At 39.4% G+C, this 24,123-nt stretch overlaps 1 protein-coding gene across 4 annotated transcripts in view; it reads right to left on the bottom strand.

Annotated features, from left to right (window-relative positions):
- Positions 1–24,123, bottom strand: part of pphln1 (periphilin 1) — a 125,557-nt gene that overhangs the window by 44,810 nt on the left and 56,624 nt on the right. For all 4 annotated transcript variants that reach the window (XM_052030497.1, XM_052030495.1, XM_052030498.1 and 1 more), the window contains 3 exons: positions 18,669–18,856; positions 2,406–2,485; positions 1,562–1,681 (listed from right to left, as the gene is read on the bottom strand). In XM_052030497.1, coding sequence (XP_051886457.1) covers positions 1,562–1,681; positions 2,406–2,485; positions 18,669–18,856 — 388 coding nt within the window. The remainder of the gene's footprint in view (positions 1–1,561; positions 1,682–2,405; positions 2,486–18,668; positions 18,857–24,123) is intronic.

Genomic DNA, 24,123 nt, shown 5'->3' with positions numbered 1-24,123 from the left:
CTAGAAAATAAAATCACAGAATGGCATGACTGTACAGATCCCAAACATTGGCATTCGCATGGCAACTTTAATTCAGCAAAGCGTCCCTTACAGTGACTAATTCCAATCTAAAATGAGAGCAATTAAACACAAAAAGTGCAGCAGCACCTTTAGTTACCAGGCAGCAACTGTGGAGAAATATTGTTGAGTACCACTAGCATTATTTCAGATTTCTAACACCTGCAGTTTTTTTGCTTTTGCTTTTCCACGGTGAGGGTTGAGAACTGATAAAGAGTTACGTTGATCACATTTTTAAAGAGGGAAGGATCAGTCTAGAGCCTCTATCAACTTATGGTGAAGCAAAGGGAAAAAGAAGAAAATCAAAAAACTCAGAGAATCAAAGAATAGGAGGAAATGCAAGGATATAGCAGCTTGAATGGAGCACATCTCATCAAGGAGGTGGTAAAAAGGGAAGTAGGATGTCCTCCTGTAGTAGTCAAAACACATTATTTTAGAGCAGAGGGGTTTTGGCTAGAACTGCATATAACAGTATCTCAGCCACATTTTGAGTTCTGCATGTAGTTCCTAAAGGAAAGATGTGTCTGCACTGCAGGTGCAGAAGGGATTTAAGAAGAAGACATCCCCAGGACCAAAATAAACGGTGGCTCGAAGGAAAATTTGTATAAGGGACGGAGGAAGATGAGGGGAGACTTAACTGAAGTGTTTAAAATCAAGGGGGGCCAAGACAGTGTAAACAGGAAGTAATTTTTTTCGTTCAAAGAGGGGGTAGAAACCAGGGGGACAATAATTTAAAGCAATTGTTTGGATTAGAGGGAAGATGAGGCAAAAGACCTAATTTGATGATGGTAGAGCCAGAAACCATCACAGTTAAACACTACTTAGAATATGTACGTTAAAAGTTGTGATCTGCAGGGATACAGACCTAATGCTGCAAAATGAGATTAGGCTAGCTAGCAGTCTCTCAACTGACATGTTCACAATGGACTAAATGGTCTCCTTCTGTGCCTTTTGTGTCATAAATCTGCTATGAGTAATTGCTAGGGATGCTGAAGGAGATGAGGTCAAAGATCATCTTAGTGATGATGAAGGCTTTGGAAGTGAGGCTGCATATGGGGTCAAGTGAATGGCTCTGGTTAAGAACTTATGAAATAAGAGCATCAATCCAATGGGCCTGCTCCAGCATTCATCAAGATTATGGCTGCAGACAGAGAATTAAAACACTTAATAATAACAAGACGCCAAGAAATTGAACGGACTAAGGATTAGACAGGAAATTTCATTGCAGGCTGCAATCACAGAGGAAGACGAATCATTCAGTACAGAGATTAAGAGATCTTGATGATAAAGATGTCCTAGGAAGTAAGTACCCAATGTGAGAGGCAGAAAAAACGCAAAATACAAAGCGCATAGAAGAAGAGAAGATGCTAAAAAATGGGAGAGATGTGGTGGGAAGTTAAGTTATGAAAATCACTTGGGCTTCAAATGTGTATATAAATTTAACTAAGTAAAACTGAACAAAAGCTTAGACTCTGTAGCAAAAACTGTTCATTGGTATACTTACACCCGTACAATGTTCAGTTATTTCTAGTTCTGGAATCTGCTGCTGTTCAGAACTCCAGTCATTCACAATTTCTTTATTCAAGTTATCAGATGTCTTGCTGCCTTTTTCAAAGTTTGCACTCTAATGAAATAAAGCAGCAAGTTACTTCTGAATGTCTAATTTCAGTTATATTTGGTGTTCTCTCTTCCCGCACTCTTCACCAAGAAATGCATAAATCACGGGCCAAAAGATTTTGTTCTACAGAAGCAAACAATGCTAGCTGCTTGCTTACTGTCAAATGAGTAAAGTAGACTTATAAATTATATCCTCCAAATTACAAACAATCCAGTCCTTTCTTTTGGAAGGAAGATTTTTTTAAAAATATAGAATTTAGGAAAGTAGCAAAACTATCAGTTACAACATTATTCAAAATTTAAGCAATCTCCTGCAGGGTTAAATATGAGTTCTCTGGCCTGGCAGCAATGTTCAGGTGGTGAGATAAGAGAAGGAGAATTATTGAATGAGGACAAGTAGGACCGATTCACTCCCCATTACAGATCAAAAAAAACTCCATCTACATTGTTACACTTCTATTATAAATTCCCATGTGCGGTTTTTAATCTTAGTTATGTAAACGCTGCTTCATGGTCATAGAGGCAAAATACTTTTCCATTATCTCTCATTAACACAAATTGCAGTATTGTATTTAGTAAGGAATTTGTTGAGTAACTTGGACGTTCATTCCTTTGTAATAGATTAAATTATTTGATAGATATTTCATAAATTACATTACTTATTCTTTCACAGCGCATTCTTTCATGGTGAATGTTGAATGATGTAAATGTAATTATAAAAGTGCACTTACCTTTGAAGAAGCTGGTGGTATTGAAATAGATGGAGATGCATCTCTTGAAGGGATCAAGGTACAAATAGACCTTTCCTTATCTGGGAATACAAGAGCAGCATTAAATAAATGTTGATTACAGATCAAGTCTTTAAGCATAAAATGGCTTAAGTTTATTGAATCCTCTTTATTAAAACTATTACCTATCCTGACAGAGGTAACTGCAGCAATATGTAAAGACTAGGTTGTATTGTTTGAACTCATGTGATAAAGGTTTCACTTCTGGAAGCACAAATATATATTATCATTGCTTTCAAATTGCAAACAAGAATAACATAAGAAATAAAAGTAGTCATGATAATTGGTCCTTAAGTAGAAAGAAATGTACCTCTTGCACCAGAAACATTTGGCCTACAATTTGTGGTCAAAACGACAGTAAAATTGCCATCATTTTGGAGAACACTGATAGCAAGTTCTCACATAAACAGTTAAGCATGCAAGTATGGAAGGGCCTTTTAATGATAGCCAATGCCTCAGGTGTACTGCTGCAGGCTCTGGAACTGAAATTTATGTAACATTAATGCCATAATTCCAGTTTAACAACCTTTCTGACACTGAAAAACAAATATGTGATGTGTTATTCCCACCATTCACAGGTTTACAGGATAATATTTTTTGAAATAGTTTATGGCACTCCAGATTCCACTTTAACCCATGTATACATCCTTTGCTTTCTGTAAACAATTAAGAGGGAAATTATCGTTGATACTTTTTAAATATGGTTTCCTGCCTGAGAATTCTGCAGCTCTGAACAACGGGTCAGCCTTCTTGATGACTCTGCTATTGTGCATGTATCAGATTCCCCTACCGCTGGTGTTAGCATGACAGGCAAGTCAGAATGAGCTTTAAAAAAACTCAACTCTCCAGTGCCTGCTCAATCTTTGTGTGTGTTTTATTTTGGTTATCATCAATGAATGCAGTTCTTTAGCTGCAGGCCATAAACTCGAGGCTATTCTTAAACTATATCTGGAAAAAAAGCAAATACAATAGATTTTGACAGTCAAATATAATGGAAACATTTAGAAAGAAACTAAATCATTAAAACTGTAATTACTTAATTTAAGCATCTGTTATCAGAAAGGTTCTTTTGGTATCTTAAAGATAAAGGTATCTGGACACAGTCTTTGTACTTTAAAAGGAGGATTTTATTCACAAAGACCGACGCGGGAACAGAATGTGAAGGAACAAATGCACACTCGCACTAGGGTGATCACGAAATGTGGGGGGAGTCACAACAGGGGCAAAGTGCACACACGCTCACTCACACACACACAACGAACTAGTACAAACGATCAGGGAACGAACAAATACGTTGTCTGGACCCCCTGAATCAGGGCAAACAACGACTCTACGCTACTGGGAATCTACTCAGGACACTCCTAGACCCCTGTGGAAGTGCACCCTCTCACCTGTGGTCTTGACCCCAGCAGCAATCGGAAAAAGAGGAAGAGAGCCCATGTGTACCATCTTTTACAGGGCTGTAGCGGGGTGGAGCCCGCTCAGGTGAAACAAGCCAATGATTCAGGGTCAAGAACAAAGGTGGATTACGAGCCAATCCTCAGGTGTGCTCTTTAATGGGTGGGGCGGAGCCGGACCCTTGATTGACAGTGGTGCAGCTTCCGCCCTGATAGGCAATGCTATCATCCGACCATGGGGGTCAGTAGTGTTGTCACTGGCATCTGACCCCTGGCCTTTCATACAACAGCATCATAAGCCAGAACTTAATTATTACAACTTAATTAAACTATTAGAAAGCAACAAATGCCTAAAGACCTCTTTGACTTGAAATTTCCTCGTCCAATTGTTTTCTGGTTCCAAGGTTACAGGAAGATTATAATTCTAGAATTTGAATGAGAGTTACAAGCAGTCTAATAATAAGTTACAAACACCCTGATTAGTCATGCAGCAGCCTCCTTTTCTTAAAGAAAATATTGACAACAAATGATGAACTTAATTAACCAACAGCAACTGAACCATGAACACCTGGAAGAGATGAGGTTCAGTGATCCAGTACATGCCCAGTCTGCTTATCCCAGCATTGTTGGAGGAAAGACTCTGATTTTTTTGTATCTTATACCCTGGAAATTGTTTCTCCTTACTCATTTTATCTAGATAATGGATGACTTTGAATTTTCATCAATCACCTTTGCACTACTAGCCATTTCTCCAGTGAGTCTATATTATTGAAATTTCTGATTCTCAAGAGATCATTCCACTAAATCCTTTAACTTTGTAAATTTGTTTATCATTGTCACATATACTGAGGTACAGTAAAAAAAAACTTGTATTGTATACCGTTCATACAGATCAATTAATTACAAAAGTGCATTGAGGTAGTATAAGGTAAAACAATAACAGAGTGCGGAATAAAGTATTACAGTTACAGAGAAAGTGCAGTGCAGGCAGACAATAAGGTGCAAGGTCATAACGAGGTAGATTGCGAGATCAAGAGTCCATCTTATCATACTAGGGAACCGTTCAGTAGTCTTATAACAGCGGGATAGAAGCTGTCCTTGAGGCTGGTGGTATGTGCTTTCAGGCATTTGTATCTTCTGCCCAATGGAAGGGGGGAAGAAGAGAAAATGTCAAAAGTGGGTGGGGTCTTTGATTATGCTGGCTGCTTCACTGAGGCAGCAAGAAGAGTTGACAGAGTCTATGGAGGGGAGGCTAGTTTCTGTGATGTGCTGAGCTACAGTTTCTTGCAGGCAGAGCAGTTGCCATACCAAGCCATGATGCATTCAGATAGGATGCTTTCTATGGTGCATCTATAAAAATTGGTAAGGGTCAAAGGGAACATGCCAAATTTCTTTAGCCTCCTGAGGAAGTAGAGGCACTGGTGAGCTTTCTTGGCTGTGGCGTCTACGTGGTTGGACCAGGACAGGCTATTGGCGACGTTCACTCCTGAGAACTTGAAGTTCTCAACCCTCTCAACCTCAGCACTGTTGATGTAAACAGGAGCATGTGCAACGCTCCTCCCTACCTGAAGTCATTGACCAGCTCTTTTGCTTTGCTGACATTGAGGGAAAGGTTGTTGTCATGACTCCATGTCATTAGGCTCTCTAATCTTCTTTCTGTACTCTGACATCGTTATTTGGAGTTTGGCCCATTACGGGTCTTATCATCTGCAAACTTGTAGATGGAGTTAGAGCAGAATCTGGCCACACTGTCGTGTGTATAGGGAGTAGAGTAAGTGGCTGAGGATGCAGCCTTGTGGGGCACCAGTGTTGAGAATAATTGTGGCAAAGGTGTTGCTGCCTATCCTTACTGGTTGCAGTCTGTTGGTCAGGAAGTCAAGGATCCAGTTGCAAAGGGAGGTGTTGAGGCCCAGGTCTGGGTTTTCTACACACCATTGGATCTTCACATCCTTCAAAACCTGTGATAAATTTCATGTGCCATAGTCTGTCCATTCAACCAATCTTTCTGTACCTTCTTGCAGTCTAGTACCATCATCCTCACCATTCTGCTCAGTACCAAGTTCTGCATGATCTGCAGATTTATGAGCATCATTACCCATGCAACAGAGTCCATCTCCAGTCAAGCTGGGTCACCTTGTCACTGGATCAAGATCTTGGTCTGTGAGGCCTGTGCAATACCTGGTGTAGAACAGCTATCCATGTCAGTAGAAACCATGCACAAGCAACTTCCACTGCAAAATATGAAGTTTGGATTTGGAACACCAGGATGCCCATGCAAAAAGCCATCAATAATAGACCTGAATGCTGTTCTGCTATCATAGCTTGGGAAAACAGATGCTTTAACAATGACATCACTGCACTGAATGAGACATGCCAGACAGCAGATGCCCAGTTTAATGAACAAGACAGTGGGTACATCTTTTTCTGGAGGGGAACACAGAAGAGGAATGCCATCTTCATGGAGTGAACTTTGTCATCAAGAAAAGGCTAATCAGAAGTGTGGTAACTTTCCCTGCTGATTCAGCAAGTGTCTTAAAGCCCTTCAGCTCACCCTAAATGGAACCATTATCAGTGCAAGAACCTCAACCCTGGAAGCTTCTGATGAGGCTAAGGAGGTCTTCTACTCTGACCTTGAAAAATTTCAGGTCTACATCCTAAACAGGGACAAAGTGATCCTCCTTGCTAGGGTTGGAAGGGACCGAACTCTCTGGAAAGGTATGATCGGCAAGGAAGGAGTAGGGAAGACCAACTCTAACAGGATCCGCTTCTTGACAAAATGCTTGATCCCGTTTCATCAGAATGACAAGCACAAGATGTCACGCCAACACACTCATTCAAGCACTGGCCCTAATGATTATCTGATCGTCTAAGCGAGAGACTGCAGAATGTTCGCATCACCCAGAGCACAACAGTTCTGGATTGACCGATGCCTATTTGGTTCCATTACCTCCTTCAGCCTGACCCCAAAACATCAGCATCAACAGAAGCATTGCTGCAAGATCCGTGTTGAAGATCTCAGAGACTATACGAAGGCAGCTCTCCTCAGAAAGTGCCTCATAGATAATCCATCAACTCCTAGCCTAAAGAAACTACAGCGTCCATCATTTGTGAACTGCCCTGGTTTGCCATAAGTAGCAGCTCTCAAGAGACTCTTGGTTGCTCCACAAAGAAGAATCAGGAGAGGTTTGATGAGAATGACACGGATATTGAGGAACTAATCAACAGTAAACATAAGGCGCTGAAAAACACGATGATGTTGGAGGATTCCAGCATCTGCAGTTCTTTATTTCTCAAACATAAGGCATTCCTGGATTGGAAGCTCCACCATTCGTCAAGGGAAAAGAACAGCTTCATAGGCACCTGACAGCAGAGCTCCAGCAGAAACCCCAGGGTCTAAAAACTCTGTAAACAGGAATGTTCATTCCCCAGTCCTGCCTCTCTTTGAGCCATGTTTCAATAATACCTAAAATATTACATGTCTATCAGGGCCTTCAGCTCATCTGCCTTTATTTGCAAAACTCCTTGTATCCATATATTTTCCACTAAGCAGAGCCAGGTAGCTTCCATATCCTTTCATTCATTTTCTTCCTCCATTTCTAATTCTGATTTCTTTTCAGATCTATGCCTGACTGCCTATCCCTGTGCCAAGGTAGTTTAAAACTTTTGCAACAGCACCAACAAATCTATCGGCGAGGACCTTGGTCTTTCTGTGACCTGTACAAATATCACCTTCCCCAGAAGGTCCCCAGGCTGGAGAGAAAGTATGGGAGGGAGGGCCCTCTCTCCCACACTTTCTCTCTAGCCTTGCATTCATGTGCTATTCTCCTTTTTCTTCTACACTCACTGGCAGGTGGCACCAGAAGTTGCTTAGAGATCACAAACATTGAGGTCCCGCTGGTTAGTCTCCTTCTGAACCCTTTAAAACCTGTCTGCAGGATGTTGCTCCTTTTTCTACCTATGTCATTGGTTCTGACATGGATCACAATCTCTGGCTGCTCCCCCTCCAGAATGCTCAGCACCTACTCAGTGACACCATTGATCCTTGCAGTATAGAGGCAACATACCACCCAGAATCATATTTGTGAACACAGAGACATGTCTATTCTTCTAATTTTAAAACACCTATAGCTGATGCTCTCTTGATCCTTCTCCATCCCTCCCTGTACAGCAGATCAATGCTATGATCTTGGCTTTGTCTGCATTATCTTGGGAAGTACTCCAGTATTCAACCAAATACTGGTTAAAGAGCAAGATGTCCTGATCTGCTTACCTGCTCTTTTTTTGTCTACCTGACTGTCATTCAGTCGTTCTCTATCCACAAATCAGTTTCTAGCGGACTAACTTTTTAAGTAGAAAAACAGATAAGCCCTTCTTTCCTTCACCCAATTGCTACATTGACAAAGTCCTAATTTTTGTACTCTATGAAAGGAGTATCCTATGCCACACATTTTCATGTACAGGTTAAACTCCACTACCTATACTAGCTAAAATTCAGGGAAGATCGGAATCATTCCCAGTTGACAGTAACTACAGGTACCATCAACTCTGGTTATCCAGCTTACTGAAGGGAAGCACCTCTAAGGATCATGCAAAAACACAGATAATGCAGATACAAAGATAATTCACGCTGAAGCACTACAGGAAGGAAGTGGTAGCCATAGAGAGAGTGCAGGAGACATTTACCAAGATGTTGCTTGAAATGGAGGGCTATAGTTATCAGGACAGATTGGATAGGCAGGGTTTATTCTCACTGGAATGTTGGAGGCTAACGGGTGACCTTATGGAGATTTATAAAATTATGAGGGACATAGATAGGATAGAGAGTCAGAGTCTTTTTCCAAGGCCAAGACAGTCTAGGTCACAGGTTCAAACTGAGGGGAAAGAAATTTAAAGGAGATCGAAAGGATAAGTTTTTCACACAGAGAGTGGAGGTTATCTGGAATGAGCAGCCGGAGGAGGTGGTAGAGGCAGATACAATTACATTTAAAAGGCATTTGGACAGGGACTTAGAAAGGAAAAGCATAGAGGGACATGAGCCTAATGCAGGATATGAGCCTAATGGAATTAGCACAGATAAGCATCATGTTTGGCATGGACGAGGTGGACACATCATGTTTGGCATGGATGAGGTGGGCAAAAGAGTCTGTTTCTGTGCTGTATAATTCTATGATATTCTCCAAACAGTTCCACAGCAATTAACAAATCTCTCAACTGACCCTACCACCACTTTGGTCATTTACACTCTCTTAGCCTAAACCTGATCACATCTGTCTCTCCAAGCTGAAACACATATGATTTCAAAATTTTCCTGATCTTATCAAAAAGTAATCAACCTGAAACTCATGAGTTTCTCATTCCATAGATGCGGCCTGACCTGCTGAATAAATTCAGAATTTTCTTTTTTTTATTTCACATTGATGGCATCTGCAGTTCTGTGCTTCTCCATAGGATGGAGCCAAAAATCACTGCAACAGTTTGGGCAGAGGCCTGAACAATCTCCCTTTCTGAAGCAACACAGGACACAAGAAGTTGAAATGGGAGGAAATGAATTTGAAGAAAGTGTAAGAGACTAACAAGGCTGCACAAGCATCAGTGCACAGCAAAGTTTACTGTTGTTAAAAAATAAAAGGACCTATAACTTTTTGCATATCACCATGCCTTGCCTATAATTGTGTCCCGAGTATCAACTTGTCCTTTAGCCTATTTGGTATTTTTAGTAAAAGGCGGCTATTGCTTTAAGGCTGCTATGTTGTTAAGCAATGTCATGTGACACCTCTCTTAGAACAATTATCTGCAGAGAACTGCAGCCCTCAGAATAAAAGGTCTTGCTGTGCAGAGCTCTTGCTTCGTGATTAAGTTCAGTTCCACATCCACAGGATTACAAGAAGAATGTAGACACCAGATGTTATTACTCATGATTAATGTCACAACATTGTAAAATTTAGATTAAACAAATACTATCATGTTAAAAGCGTATAGGCTTATTAAAGACCATTTCTGACATGACATGTTGTTTTAGTATTGTTACTATTATAGAACAGTGTTTAAAATTTTGTTAAATCAACTACAACACACTAACTCTATTAATGTGGCACATGATCAAGAAGCAAAGCAAAATAACGTAAGAAAATAGGAAACAAGAGCAGGAGTAGGCCATTCAGCCTCTCGTGTCTGTTCTGCCGTCCAGTAAGATCTTGACTGATCTTTTACGTCAGTGTTAAAATCTATCAGTCTCTGTTTTGAATAAACTCAGTGACTTTCACAGCTTCCTTAGGAAGTGGATTCCAAAGATTCATTAAACCGTGTGAAGACAAAATCTTACCACATCTGCCCTGAATACTTTGAGACTGTGAATCCTGGTTCTGGACATTCTAGCCAGAGGAAAGATCAACTCTGCATCTATCTAGTCAAGCCCTGAAAGAATTTTGCACATTTGAATGAGGTCACTTCTCAAACTTCTATCACGAGACAGGTCTAATCTGCTTCATCTCTCCTCAGATGACAAATTCACTATCCCAGGAGTCAATCTGGTGATCTTCAATGTACTCATAAACATTCCTGAAGGTAAGGAGACCAGAGCTACATGATATTCCAGATGCAGTCTTACCAGGGCATCACATCAAGAGCACTAGGAAGCTTTGGCACTCAGATTCTCTTGCAATAAAAGCCAACACATCGTTTGCCTTCCCAATTGTTTGTTCTACCCTGATGCATTTGCAAAGACACCCAGCTCCTTTCAATCTTTTACTATTTAAATAATACTCTGCCTTTATATCTTTTCTGCCAAAGTGGTTGGCCTCAGATTTTCACGTTATATTCCCACTTGCCATGTTGTCATTCACTTATCTCCCTGAAGTCACACTACAACCTCTTGACATTTAATTCTGCCACCCTGCTCTGTACCATTAGATAACTTGGATATAATACACTTAATCCCTTCATCCAAATTAACCTCACAGTCGAATTCAACCTTATTTATACTTTCTTTTTACTGTCCATTAGCCAACCATCAATCCAAGCCAGTAGATGGCCACAAAACCACATGAGCTAATTTTGTTTAATAATCTCATGTGGCATCTTATCAAAGACACTCCAGGTCTGAATACACCGTCTTAACTAGTTTACCCTTACCTATTCTGGAAGTTACAATTTGAAGATTCCAACAAATTTATCGAATATGACTTTTCTTTCAAAAATCCATGCTAATTCTGCTCAATCCACTTCCTTAGTAATTCATTCCAACAATATTCTTCTTCTTCAGTCACTGGGAATTGAGTTGAACTTGCTTCCATTCCAGTTTTGAGATGGATAATTAGGCTACTCTTCTGCACTAGTGCAGGGCCTGAATGTGTGTCTGATTCATGGTTCTCAATCCTATCCTGAATGCTCCTCCATTTTGAGAGGTCACAGAGATTTGCAGGAGTCAGTGGGGTTATTGCATCTCCATAGGAGCTCTCACAATCTGTTTTTGTTTTTCACAAGCCTACCTTTGTATTCTACTTTCCCTCACTTAATTAACACTTTTGCTGAACATCCCGATCCTCAGACTTGCTGCTTTTTTGGCAACATGAGTTATTTAAAAAAATAACTTTAATTGCAAAGATTGTATGTAATTAGGACAATGTTCAAAACAGTCTGTGAAAGTCAGGGCGCAAGCCGAAACTTCATTGTTATGTTTGAAAGAGACAGATAACCAGAAGCCAAAGTATACAGCTATGTAGAATGTGCCAATAAAGTGTGGTGCTTGAAACAATTACAGGCAGAGCACTTGTTAAGAGCCAGGGAGAAGAAAGGAGGAGTTGAAACATTAAAAAGAACCATTTCATTGAGACAAGAGGTACTTAAAACAGAATATGAAACAGTTTGTGTGATGACCCAGACACAGAGTTGCTCAGTCTCAAAGTAGTAAACAAGTTCAATTTGCAAAACAAAACATATATGGTAATGAAAATATAAAACGTATTGTTGAAAAATCAAGCAGATAGCTTTAATTATAAAGATCTAACATAAAGCATACATTATAAAGATCTCACAAACAACCCCAAGGACAAGCGTCATTTTCTCCAAAATCAGTCAAAAATCACAATATCCTATGAGCCACAATAAATGTAACCTCTATTTCAACAACTGACTAACAGGAGTTATTATTTTAAGATCTGTCATGCACAACTTCTTTCAGTGTGGGGCACATTTACATTCTGAACCACTCCCAAGGTGGTTCATGAGACACATACTCTATTTTAGGCCTATGTAACCAGTGCCACTCTGCTATCTCCAGGATTCTCCTTGCTATGTCCTTACCACTCCTATCACTGAACTTTAATTGTACTCCCTTTTTAGCAAGCATATTCCAGTATTCCAGGAGCAGTCCCATCAGCATAATTGCAGTAAGAAGTCTTTACTCGTGTAGTCAAATCCTCTTGGAATGAAGGCCAACATACAATTTGCCTTCTCCGTGGCTTACTGAACCTGCATTTTCAGTAACTTTCAGTGATTTGCGAACAATAGAATGCTGTCAACATTAACAGCATTAAAAATATACTTTGTTCTTTGAAGATAAAAGACTGCAGATGCTGGAAACTGGACTAAAAATCATAACGCTATAAGAACCCAGCGGGTCAAACAGCATCTGTAGTGGCATAAGAGGTAAGTTGACATTTCAGGTCGAGACCCTGCTTCAAACCGAGAAGGAGGAGGAAAGATTGCCAGTATCTAACAGTATGAGAGGCAGGGGTGGGTGGGGGTGGGGAATGGGGGAAGTGAAAAAAAGGGAAAACTAGATGGATGTGTGAATGTGTGTGGGAAAGTACACCAGGTGTGTGAGTTACTTGAAATTCAATGTTCATACCATTGGGTTGTCAGCCACCCAAGCAGAATATGAGGTATTGTCCTTCCAATTTGCATTTGGCCTCTCTGTAGCAATGGAGAAGGCAGAGGACAGACAGGTTGGTGTGGGAATGGGAAGAAAATGACGTGCAACTGGAAGCTCAAGATGGCTGTGTGGACAGAACACAGACGATCCACAAAACAGTCGCCTACTCTATGCTTGGTTTCAAGAGGAAGTAGAGGAGGCTACATTGCAAGCACCAAATGCAGCAGACCATGTTGAAGAAGGTGCGTGTAAATTTCTGCCTGACCTGAAAAGATTGTTTAAGTACTGGATTGTAGTGAGAGAGGAGGAGAAGGGGCAGGTTTTACACCTCCTACAGTTTCAGGGGTAAGTGCCAGGGGACAGTGAGGAATGAGTGGACCAGGGAGTCACGAAGAGAGTGGTCTCTGCAGAAAGGCAAGGGGGCTGGGGGGGGGGGGGGGCGGTGGATGAGGGAGAAAGGGCAAGATGTGACTGATGGTTGGATCTTTGTTTTCCTAGTTATTCCATCTTCACATTATTCCATGTGCCATGTCCTTGCCTATTCACTTTACCTCTCTGCACTTGTCCTCACAATCCACACTGGCATCCACCTTTATATCATCAGCCAATGTAGAATGTGTACCCATTATACAGTGACAGATATGTAACCAAAAGTACTGCACTCACTGTACTCCAGTGTTATACAGTTATAGGTGTATGCCACCAGCCAATCTCTGGTCCCAAGCTGGGCTTTAGAGTGGGACCTGGGTAAACAACAGTGCTTGTTGCGGATGTGGTGAAAGAGTCAAATTCTATTCAGGTTTTTCGGCCTCCACAGCTCTCCTCCTGGTCTCTATATGTTCCTTCTTTAAGATATCAAAGGTCACTACTTTACAGGATTGTGGGCTGTTCTAGGGATTCCCAGAAATTGCTGGTAAACATACAGCTATGCAAGTTACTATGCAACTAGCCAAATGAAGCAGACCTTGCAGGGCTACAGGGATGGCATGTGTGGTGTTATGCACAAAAAGACTGGTGACTAAAGGGAGTTCAATCATTTACAGCTGAGTGCCACACGTCTTGAAGGGCTAATTGCAGTTCCAGAACTGCAATTTTCACACCCTCGCCCTAGGATATTAATTACAATAAATGTATCTACCTAATTCAATTATTAAAGATATTCAGGATTTGGATATCAATAATGCAGTTCATCAGCAGGTGTTAAAAATAGAGAGTTATATAGATAGAATGGTACAGCATGGAAACAGGTCAGTGTCCATACTAACCATCAATGACGTATTTATACTATTTCCCCTCTTCCAGCAATTGGCCTGTGGTATTCTATGTCATGGCATTTCAAATGCTCATTTAAACCATCTTAAGTGTAATGAGGAATCAATGGCTAATGTTTATAGTAAGGAACAGGAACATTCTTGAACAAAGAAACATAATCTCAGGCTAAAACTTCTATGAGAAGGAATCTCTTCTCTGAGAGGGTTGTGAATCTTAGTATTACTCTACCTCAGAAATCTAAAGATGCTGAATCTAAATTTTTCAAAGTTGAGATAAATGTTGAAACTAGAGGGGAATTAAGGCTTATGGAGGAAAACAGAGAAGGCCAAAGGAAGGATGTGACAATATCAGAAGAGGGGATGAAAGAAGATATCGCTAGTGATGAAGAGATTTAGTTATCAGAAAATGTTAGCTAAACTGGAGTGCTTGGTATGTAAATTTGGAGAGATATATATGAACTGAAAAGAGAGAACTTTACTAAAGCCTTCTTCCAAGTTTCCTCAACTAAATGTTTTATTGTAATCCTCTATTCCCATCTTCCTTGATTGTTCAGCCTCCTTTAAAATGCATCTACACTATTCACTTCAACCATTCCCTAGTTCGTACTAAGTTCCACATTCTCACCATACAGAGTTTTCTGAACTCCCCAAGTAATTTCTTGAAGACTATCTTATATTAATGGTCTCTAGTAGTGTTTTTCCCCATGTGGAAACATTTTCTCTGTATCCAATTGGTCAAAATCTTTTATCATTTTAATGATCTACACCAGGTCACCCCACAGCTTCTTTTTTCAAGAGAAAGGAGATCCAGTCCAGACATTCTTTTCAACATCATTCTCATAAAATCTTTTCTGCATCCTGGACAGCCATATCCCACAATTGTAATCTCTACTCTGTGTGATCAATCTATACTTTAATATAGGTTTGAACAATGTTTCTTCTTTTCAATTCTATCCTTCTAGAAATAAACTGTGTACCTGAGTCACTGCTCACCAGTGACACAACTTTCAGTGATTGGTGTGTATGTAGTCTGAGGTTCTTCTATCTCCAGCCATCCCTGCAACTCCTCCCCCCCCCCCCACACCATAAGTGACCTCCCTTTTCTTCCAAGCAAAATGTACAACTTTGCATTCAGCCATGTTTAACTTGAATCGCCACCCCACTTCTCAAAACTAGGTATCATCAGAAAATACAGAAATACTGTGATTCTAGAATCCAAGATATTAATGTAAGTATTGAATAGCAATGGAATGCAACACTGACCCTTCCACTGTGAATAGCCAAATTTTACTCCCTCTCTTTATTTTTTGTCCTGAAACCAGCTAGCAATTCATTCTGCCACTTACCTCCTGACTCCACATTCTTCAATTTTATTCATTATAATGGGGTACTTTGTCAAAACCCTTTTGAAAATCTGGATAAATTACCACTTTCTGTTCTTATACCTCCTCAAAAACAAAATCCAACAGGACACAAGCAAAATAGAAAATTTCATTTTCCATGTGCCAGTTGAGTGCCACATGATGAAAACATGTATAAGACTTAGATCATACTTTTTATAGCGGCTCAAGTTGAAAGAATGACTAATGGGTTTCCATGAAAGAATAAGTTGATAACTATTGATGTTCCAATGATTCAGAGGAACCTGCACAACATCAACCACAATTTTCAAAAATACAAAGGAGCAGCTTCAATTGATCTATACACTTATAATACTGTTCCGTGAATGATATCATTGCCAGAAAATTCAATTGCATAGCACTGTTCTTTTTATTGTAATGCAATTAGGAAATTAAATTATTTCTGGATTGAAGCACAACAATGACCATTTCAGTCATTACATGTCACTTATAAAATTCATCCGGTTACTGCCTGGCATCAATCACCCTTATGATGCAATTTCCATCTCAGGAATGCATGGGATGACCTCATTCCTCATGCAATCCTCATTTTGGCATTTTGAAACTGCATCACGTGGTCCTGGGGCACCAGTTATAAGGCACTCCCAGGACACCACATTCATCACAATATAGTCCTGAATGGAAGGCCTGAAAGAGAAGCAAGTAAATTATCTACATTCATGGACACTCCCACCATACCCCTTGTATCTCTCCTGTATAACCTGCCAATCTCCTGGTCACTCTCATAATCTGCTGGAATCACACCCCACCTCCCCTCCCATCCTCAACAAATCCAGTGATTTTCCCTCGCTCCTTTGCTGTTGATCCCGACCACCAAGCCCCTCTCCCTTCCACCTGAACACCGTTATCTCCCAATTCCCCAACCCCTATCAAACAGCCCACCCTTGCCCCTCCCCACCTCAATTCTCTGGCATACCACAAGTCAACATTCTCCCAAATCCCCAGCACACTGCCAAATCCTCATCCCTTTTGCTATTCTAAGCAATTTGCCAATTCCCTGACTCAATAGTGTGCACCCCCACGACAGCACCCAATTGAACTTGTGGATTATAAGGTTTTCCCAGCCTCAGGCAAAGATGATAAGTAGCATATTTTGCAAAAGAAAAACATGCAATGGCCAGGCAACAAGTTTTATTCAGTGTGGGACAAAGGTTCAATATAGTGAATGGCACCAGCACCAACATTTGTATCTTCTAGTGCACCTTAATGCTATCCAGTGACAGAAATGTTACTGATTTCTTCTAATTATATGTAATCTTAAATCCAAATAAGGCAAAGCATAAGGCATGGGTTAGGTATGGTAAATTGGGAAATTATGTTAAAAAGTATGACTGTAAACCAGCAATGGCCAACTTCTAAAGATTTACATAGTTTACCAAGTAATCCATATCCAATTAAGGAAAAAATACCCTGGCAAAATAGTCCAGCTTTGGCTATTAAAAAACATAAAGACAGAAGGTAAGGGAAAGGCTGATAAACATTGCAAAACAAATCACTAAGCCTGAGGACTGGGAAAATTTAAGAATTTAGCAAAAAGAGAACCAAGGCATTGACAAGAAAAGGGAATTCAAGAGTAGATTAGCAATAAACAAAGACAAATTGTACAAATTGTAAAAACTTCTATATGTAAAACATAAAGAATAGACAGGAGGAACAGGAAGTTACATAAAAATTAAAGAAATATTTTGTGTCTATCATCACAGATGACACAAAAAGCCTCCAAGAAATAGTGGGCGACTACCAGAGGAAATTTGGATAGACAAGGACTGATCAGGGGATTACTGTACAGTAAACATCAATCCCTGTCCCATAACTTCCTAAGGCTTATGATCTAAACCCTCTGATAGAAGAAGCTTTTGCCTTTGTAAAATTATCACCTTATGTTTAAATAAATTATATCAAAATCCAACTCAACATAAAAAAACTAAAAAGTGCCATGAAAATTTATGAAGAAACCAATTATAGGGAAATTGACTGATTCTTAAGTTCTCAAACTTAAGTAATAAAGATTTCATTAAAATGAAATCTCTTTACAAAATGTAACTACACGACAATAACAATAGACGGGTGCTATGAGACACAAGAGACTGCAGATGCTGGAATCTGGAGGAACTCGGCGGGTCAGACAGCATCTATGGAGGGAAATGGTCAGTTGTTTTGAGTTGAGACTCTTCATCTGGACTGCAAGGAAAGAGGGGAGACAGCCAGTATATAAAGGTGGGGGGGAAGGGGTAGAGCACGAGCTGGCAGGTGATAGGTGGATCCAGGTGAGGGGGGGTGATAGGCAGTTGAGGGCAAGAATGACGTCAGAAGCTTGGAGGTGATAGGTGGAAGTGACAAAGGGCTGAAGATGATGGAATCTGATAGGTGAGGATGGTGGGACAGGGAATAAAGAGAGGGAGGTAGGGAGGGAAACCAGTGGGGGGACTGTGTGAGTGATAGGCAGATGGAGAGGAAGAGGGTGATGGATCTTCAGTCCCGTGGGTTATTGGTTCCATAGCTTTACAACTACAGCACCACTTTTTTAGAAAAGAATGTTAGAAAAGAATTTTAGAAAATCATTACTGCCTTTGTAAGCAGTGGAAAGCATTTCTTTCTGCCCAAGTCAGACACTGCTATTTTAATTGACACTCATCAGGCCTGCCAAGTGAAAGCAGAGGTTTCGACTGATATCCAGCAGGGCAATAACAATATCTTCCAATGCATCTCGCTGATTCCCCTGGGGCAGAGCTGTAAACTGGCCTGATAACTTGGTGACATAAATCTGGACGAAGAGAGGAACAAACAAAAGCAACATTTTCTGAATGATGTGCAATGGAAGAATCTGACTTGTGTTACTTAGTATGAAAGTCAGCACTTGTGCATTTTACATTGATAGTTTCCCCAGTAAAATGTTTCTCATTTAGTAATAATTCTACAGCACTTAAAATACTATTTTCTGAACTTTCAGAACCGCTGGGAGCTGCAGTCGCCAGAGATTTAAGGCAACCAAACACACTTTAAAACAATCTTACAAAGTAGAAGTTCCTCTAAAGTAAATAAAAATATGACTTCGAGACCATGGGGTGGAATGTGGAGGGGGTGAAAATTAATAAAATGACTAGTAAATTATTTCATAATCAACTATTTTATTATCTTACTCAGCTTCTATTTAGCTTTAAATCATTCAATGAGCTTTCTATTAGTTCATTTAAAAATGCTTTCTTTGCAAATGAAAGTGATCTTTCTTTCCAAATTATACTTACTTCTATTGAATTGGGACTGGTAGGATGGTGGCTGCTTGCCTTTTTCCGGGGAATAGCTTCTGCTGCTGATGCTTGATCCAGAGTGGCTGGGAGGAGATTCTCGTCTGTAGTAAGAAGTTTCCCTTTTATGAGGCGAACGCTCTCTTGCATGTTGGGAGGAATAGAAGTTCTTTCTTCTGAAGTTATCCCTGTTGGAATACCAAATATCTCTCTTAGAAGACTTTGTTACTGTAACTATTCTTTACAACTTCCATATTGCTTTAATTTAAAGATTAGAAAATAAAAGTCAAACTCACACAGCATTTTGAGAATAGTCAATGTAAGTAAATCTTTCAGGATAGAAATTGTTTGTCCACAGAATACATTCAAGTTATTTCATAAAACAAGTATATCCTCTAAATGTTACATTGCTTATTTGTAACTGCTTCCCAACTGTCCTGACATTTTCGCCACTGCTCTATATTATTGAAATACATATACCATGATTTACTGTGAGAAAATTCATTATAATTAATACCAAGTTTCCAAAAATGGTTTTGCTTTCTCCAAATCAAATCTCTAGCCACATATGAGGTGGAACAGTGGCACAACTAGCAAACTCACTGCTTTATAGTGCCAGAGACCTGGGTTCACTCCTGACCTCGAGTGCTGTTTGTATGGAGTTAGCACATTCTCCCTGAGACTATGTAGGTTTCCTCTGGGTGCTCTGATTACCTCCAAGATCCTAAAGATGAATGGATTGATAGGTTAATTAGCCACTATAAATTACCCCTGGTATGTAGGTGAGTGGTAGAATCAGAGGGGTATGGTAATATAAACAAAATATAAAATATGGTAATATAAACAAAATGGGATTGAGATAGGATTAGTATAAGTGATCGGTGCAGACTCAGTTGGCTAAAGGGCCAGTTTTCTGCTATATGTCTCTATGACTCCGTATCTGCAACCCAAAAATACTTAAAATTGGCTTTCATTTAATGAAGCAGATATATTAAAATCAAAAGTTATACCAAGAACAAACTTTCGCTCCTTCCAACTTTGCCCAACAATCCTACTGTTGGAGAATTTCTTTAGTTTCACAGAGGATCACAAGCAGTCATTTAAAATGTGCGAGTCTCAACTATCTCACTATGATGTTTCAGTGACCCATTTTCTAACATGGGGTCACTGGACAACAATCAGGAGAAGAAACAACAAACTGATTTTGTTTTGATTCTCTATGGTAGAAATAATACCCGATACAAAAACAATGAAATACTTGGGTGATATAAATTATGAATGTGGTTTATTTGTACTTAGACTGAAAGCAGTCTGTTACTATTGAAAGAAATGTCCAGAAAGAAATTGTGGATTTTACTGTGGTACAGCTATCAAATAAAAAGGAACTCAATTCCTTGAACCCCAAACATTCTTGAAATAATTTTTCAGATTTTCACCCACATTTTTTAACTCCTTTGAATGCATTGCATTTGTTGGAGCCACCAAAAACAATACTTTTTCATTCAAGCTTCTAATCGATTTTGCCTTTCCCTTTAATGTTTCACTTCCTGAATCTGTTTTATGCCTTCTATCCTCATACATTCAGTAAAAGTTTTCTCTTGGTAAGGAATCAATGGTTTTGTTGCACATGGGTTGCTTTCTTAGCTTACAATCTGTTCTACTGAATTACAATTAAGGCTGAAAGTTGGGTGTACACAAAACAGTAACTTAGACTTCTTTGAGTCTAACAAAAGTGTAACACCCGAAAATGCTTCACAGATCTGTAATCAAAATGAACGTAAAAGGCAAGTTAAAGGAGATGTTAGCTGTGACAAAATGGTTGCACAGCAAGCACCTGTCTTGTTGCAACTGTGAAATTTTAAATTTGATAAAGCAGCTGACCCGTGACAGTCCATGTGCCACCACCACAACCACCAAACAAGCTTTAGCTTTTTTTTAAATCAATGCAGTCTAATTTAATTGTCGTAGTAGAGATATGCTTGTTCTACACTTTGAAACAACAGTCCAAGCCTGATGAACTTTGTTCTGTCAATTGACTCTTGATTCTGAGAGCTTCTTATGGCTTACCCAAGAACTGAACTATTATTCCCTTCAAAGCCATGAGAAGTGGCTCCAAGAGGCCAGGAGAGGGGTAAGAATTATTTTTCTCAGGTAAAGCAGCTCCAAAGTGTCCCAGCATAACAATGAAGGAAGGTAACACCTTTGAAAAGACAGAGTTAGACCCAATGTGGATTGGAGGCCAGGCAAGGAAAATAGCTTTGTCCCATATAGAAATACCTGGGCTTTTATTTTGGGTTAGGCCTCATTACAAAAGGCCACTGATCTTTGGGGATCCTCCTTTTTTTTTCCGTCATACTTCTCACTTCTTTAAAAACTATAGTTACCTATCATTCAGCTGTGTCAACATACGATTTCCATCAGGCAGGCACAGTAGTGTAGCCAGGATTCAATTCCGGCCACTGTTTTGTAAGGAGCTTGTACATTCTCCCCATGTCTGCATGGTTTCCTCCGGGTGCTCCGGTTTCCTCCCACATTCCAAAGACGTACGGGTTAGGAAGTTGTGGGCATGCTATGTTGGCGCCGGAATCGTGGCGACACTTGCAGGTTTCCCCCAGAACACTCTACACAAAAGATGCATTTCACTGTGTGTTTCGATGTACATGTGATTAATAAAGATATCTTATCAATGGAATGTTAGTTGCTCCTGTCCATCCTGTTTCCACAACTGTTTTCATTAAGCAATTTTATATGTTATCTAAACTCTCTTATAATTAGAGGACTATGATACATGGAGTATAAGGTATTTCAGTTACACAAAGCCCTGCGGTTACATAGAGTATGGAGAAGTGATTACTACCCCTTAGGAGACACATGTTAGCCTTGAAGAAAATGGAGGATGAATTTACCAGGATGATGCCTGGTTTACAAAACAAAGGACTACTGATACAAATTGTGATCGTATGCCTTATAATTCTGAAGATTACAGGATGATTTAACCCAGTGTTTAAGGGTAAGAAGAACTCATTGAGTAGAAAGAAATTAAGGCAAAAGAGACTCAGATGCTGGAATCTGGAACAAAATCAGAATGCTGAAAGAATTCAGGGAGTCAAGCAGCATCTGTGGAGGCAAAAGGGACAATCTGACATTTAGGGACGAGGCCCTGGATCAAAAGAAATTAACTTGGGGGGAGTCCACAACAAAGGGGAATGGTCTAAAAATTTGAGGCAGTCTTTATGATAGGAAAAACATGCAAAACAACACGTGCAAAAAGCAGAAATTTGGACCACCTTTCTGCAAACAGCAATCGAAGCGATACCCACAGTTAATTTTATATTTCTGACAGTTAGATTTTTGTTAACCAAAAACATTAAGGGAAATGGAAGGTGGGAAGGATGTACTGATTCAGAAATCATAGAATGTGTGGATAAAACAGGCAGAAAGACAGAATGGTGGTAAATGAAATTTAATGCACAAAATTATAAAACTACTTCAGTGGTATCCAAAGCGCTGTGGTTGAATTTTCTTTTTTGGACTATGTGAGCACATTAAATGACGCCAGGGATAAATTTACCAGGATGATGCCTGAAAGAGACTATGAAGCATAGACTAATTTGACAACCAACATACTGAGCAGCTATCAACTTGGAATATAGAATTATAGAGAGATACAGCATAGAAACAGGCCCTTTAACCTACCGAGTCCAGGCCAAACTATTAACCGTTTACACTAATCCTACATTAATCCTTTTTTTATTCCTATTCCCATGAACTACCCCAGACTCTACAACTCACCTACACACGAGGAGCAATTAACCTACCAACCTGCAGGCCTTTGGGACATGGGAAGAAACCTGAGCACCCAGAGGAAACCCATGTGGTCAAAGGGAGAATGCCCAAACTCCACAGAGACAGTACCCGAGGTGAGGATTGAACTTGGGTCACTGGACCTGTTAGGCAGCAGCTCCTCTATTTGCACCATTGTGTCACCCTTAATTTATTCTATTACTTAAAATTAAACTATAGACGTAGAACCAGGGAACGTAGTAAAACTATAAAAGACAACTTTAAGAATAATAATAGTAAGTTCTTTTTCATATACAAATGCCAATCGTATTGTATAATAAACTTCCAGATAGCATAGTGGAGGCAAAAATCTCAGAACTCCCTAAGAAACAATGAGTGCTGCAATAGGAAGGGCCAAGCATTTGATTCTCTTTTTGCACAAACTAAGATTGCAATGCATGAAGTAAAGAGAACTTGAATTCTTCAAAAATATGGAAGCATTTTACATGTTTCAAGATCTTCACTTAACCATATAATTGCAAAGTCATGGAAAGATGTTTTCTATGGTGATGGCACAAAGGAAAATATGTCAATGATAAGCAGTGAAACCAAAAATGCACTTTTTATGAATCAGCTTAAATTTCATGACAATCATACAAAAGATACTTCTGTATCTCAGCAATATAGAATAAAAAGCTGGTATTTCAACTGCTGCGTTGAATATTTTGGAACTTCCACTCTAGTATAGACCCCACTGTAAGCAGGATCAGTGGCAATCCCAAAGAATATGGTGCATTTATATTAAAAAAATCCTGCATTTTATTTGAACTCTACATTCAAATCAGATTTTTTGTTTCATATTGTTTCATATAGATTGATAGCTCTATTCATCTTCATAAATATGAAGCTTGTTTTCTCTATCAGTATAATTTTATCAACAGAACAGCAAATAATCAATAAATAAATGCATTTATCTTTTTTTGTACTCCTTTACAGTGATTGCTAGGTATCTGGTTTTGTATGACCTTCAGTTGCACCTGCATCTCATCACAAAATGAGGAGTAGGCTTTATGAGACCAATTTATCTTGACTGTATTTTATGACTGAAGGTTTGTTCATTGTGTTATCAACCATGCATTCTGTGGTCATGATCTGGACATCATAAATAATTGTGAAAAAAATGAATTGGCATTAATGTCATTTTGTTTCAAAGTTGAAGAGCTACACCTCTTGGAGATTTAATTGAGCAATTTGGGAATGCATTAAATAGTAAGAGGGTTAAGTTTCCCTTGCCACTTTCTTAAGAACCATAAAGACTACTTTCTGATTTAAGCCCTGATAAACATAAGTCAGGTATGCACTTCTTTAACACAAAACAAGAAACAAATGTTGCTGAAGGCATATCTATAAGCACATTATAAGGAAAACACTTCATACCTAAAACCAACTTCAAAATAGTTATGCAATTATATTCAATAAGGACTAGCAGGAAGGAAAAATAGTGATTAATTTGCATTTGTATTGAAGTTTCTCTCTCCCCACCCCCATCTCTCTCTTATTGTTTGAAATTTTCCAGGTGTGGATTAATAATTATGATTTATTTTAAATCGCTTTAAACTTGATAACATTTCCATTCAGTACCCAATGACTATCCTTAGCTGAAGAGATGAGA

This window comes from Pristis pectinata, chromosome 15 (assembly GCF_009764475.1).
Source record: "Pristis pectinata isolate sPriPec2 chromosome 15, sPriPec2.1.pri, whole genome shotgun sequence".
NCBI classification, from domain to species: domain Eukaryota; kingdom Metazoa; phylum Chordata; class Chondrichthyes; order Rhinopristiformes; family Pristidae; genus Pristis; species Pristis pectinata.
Note: the sequence above shows the minus strand (reverse complement) of the source record. Positions and strands in the feature narration are given on the sequence as shown.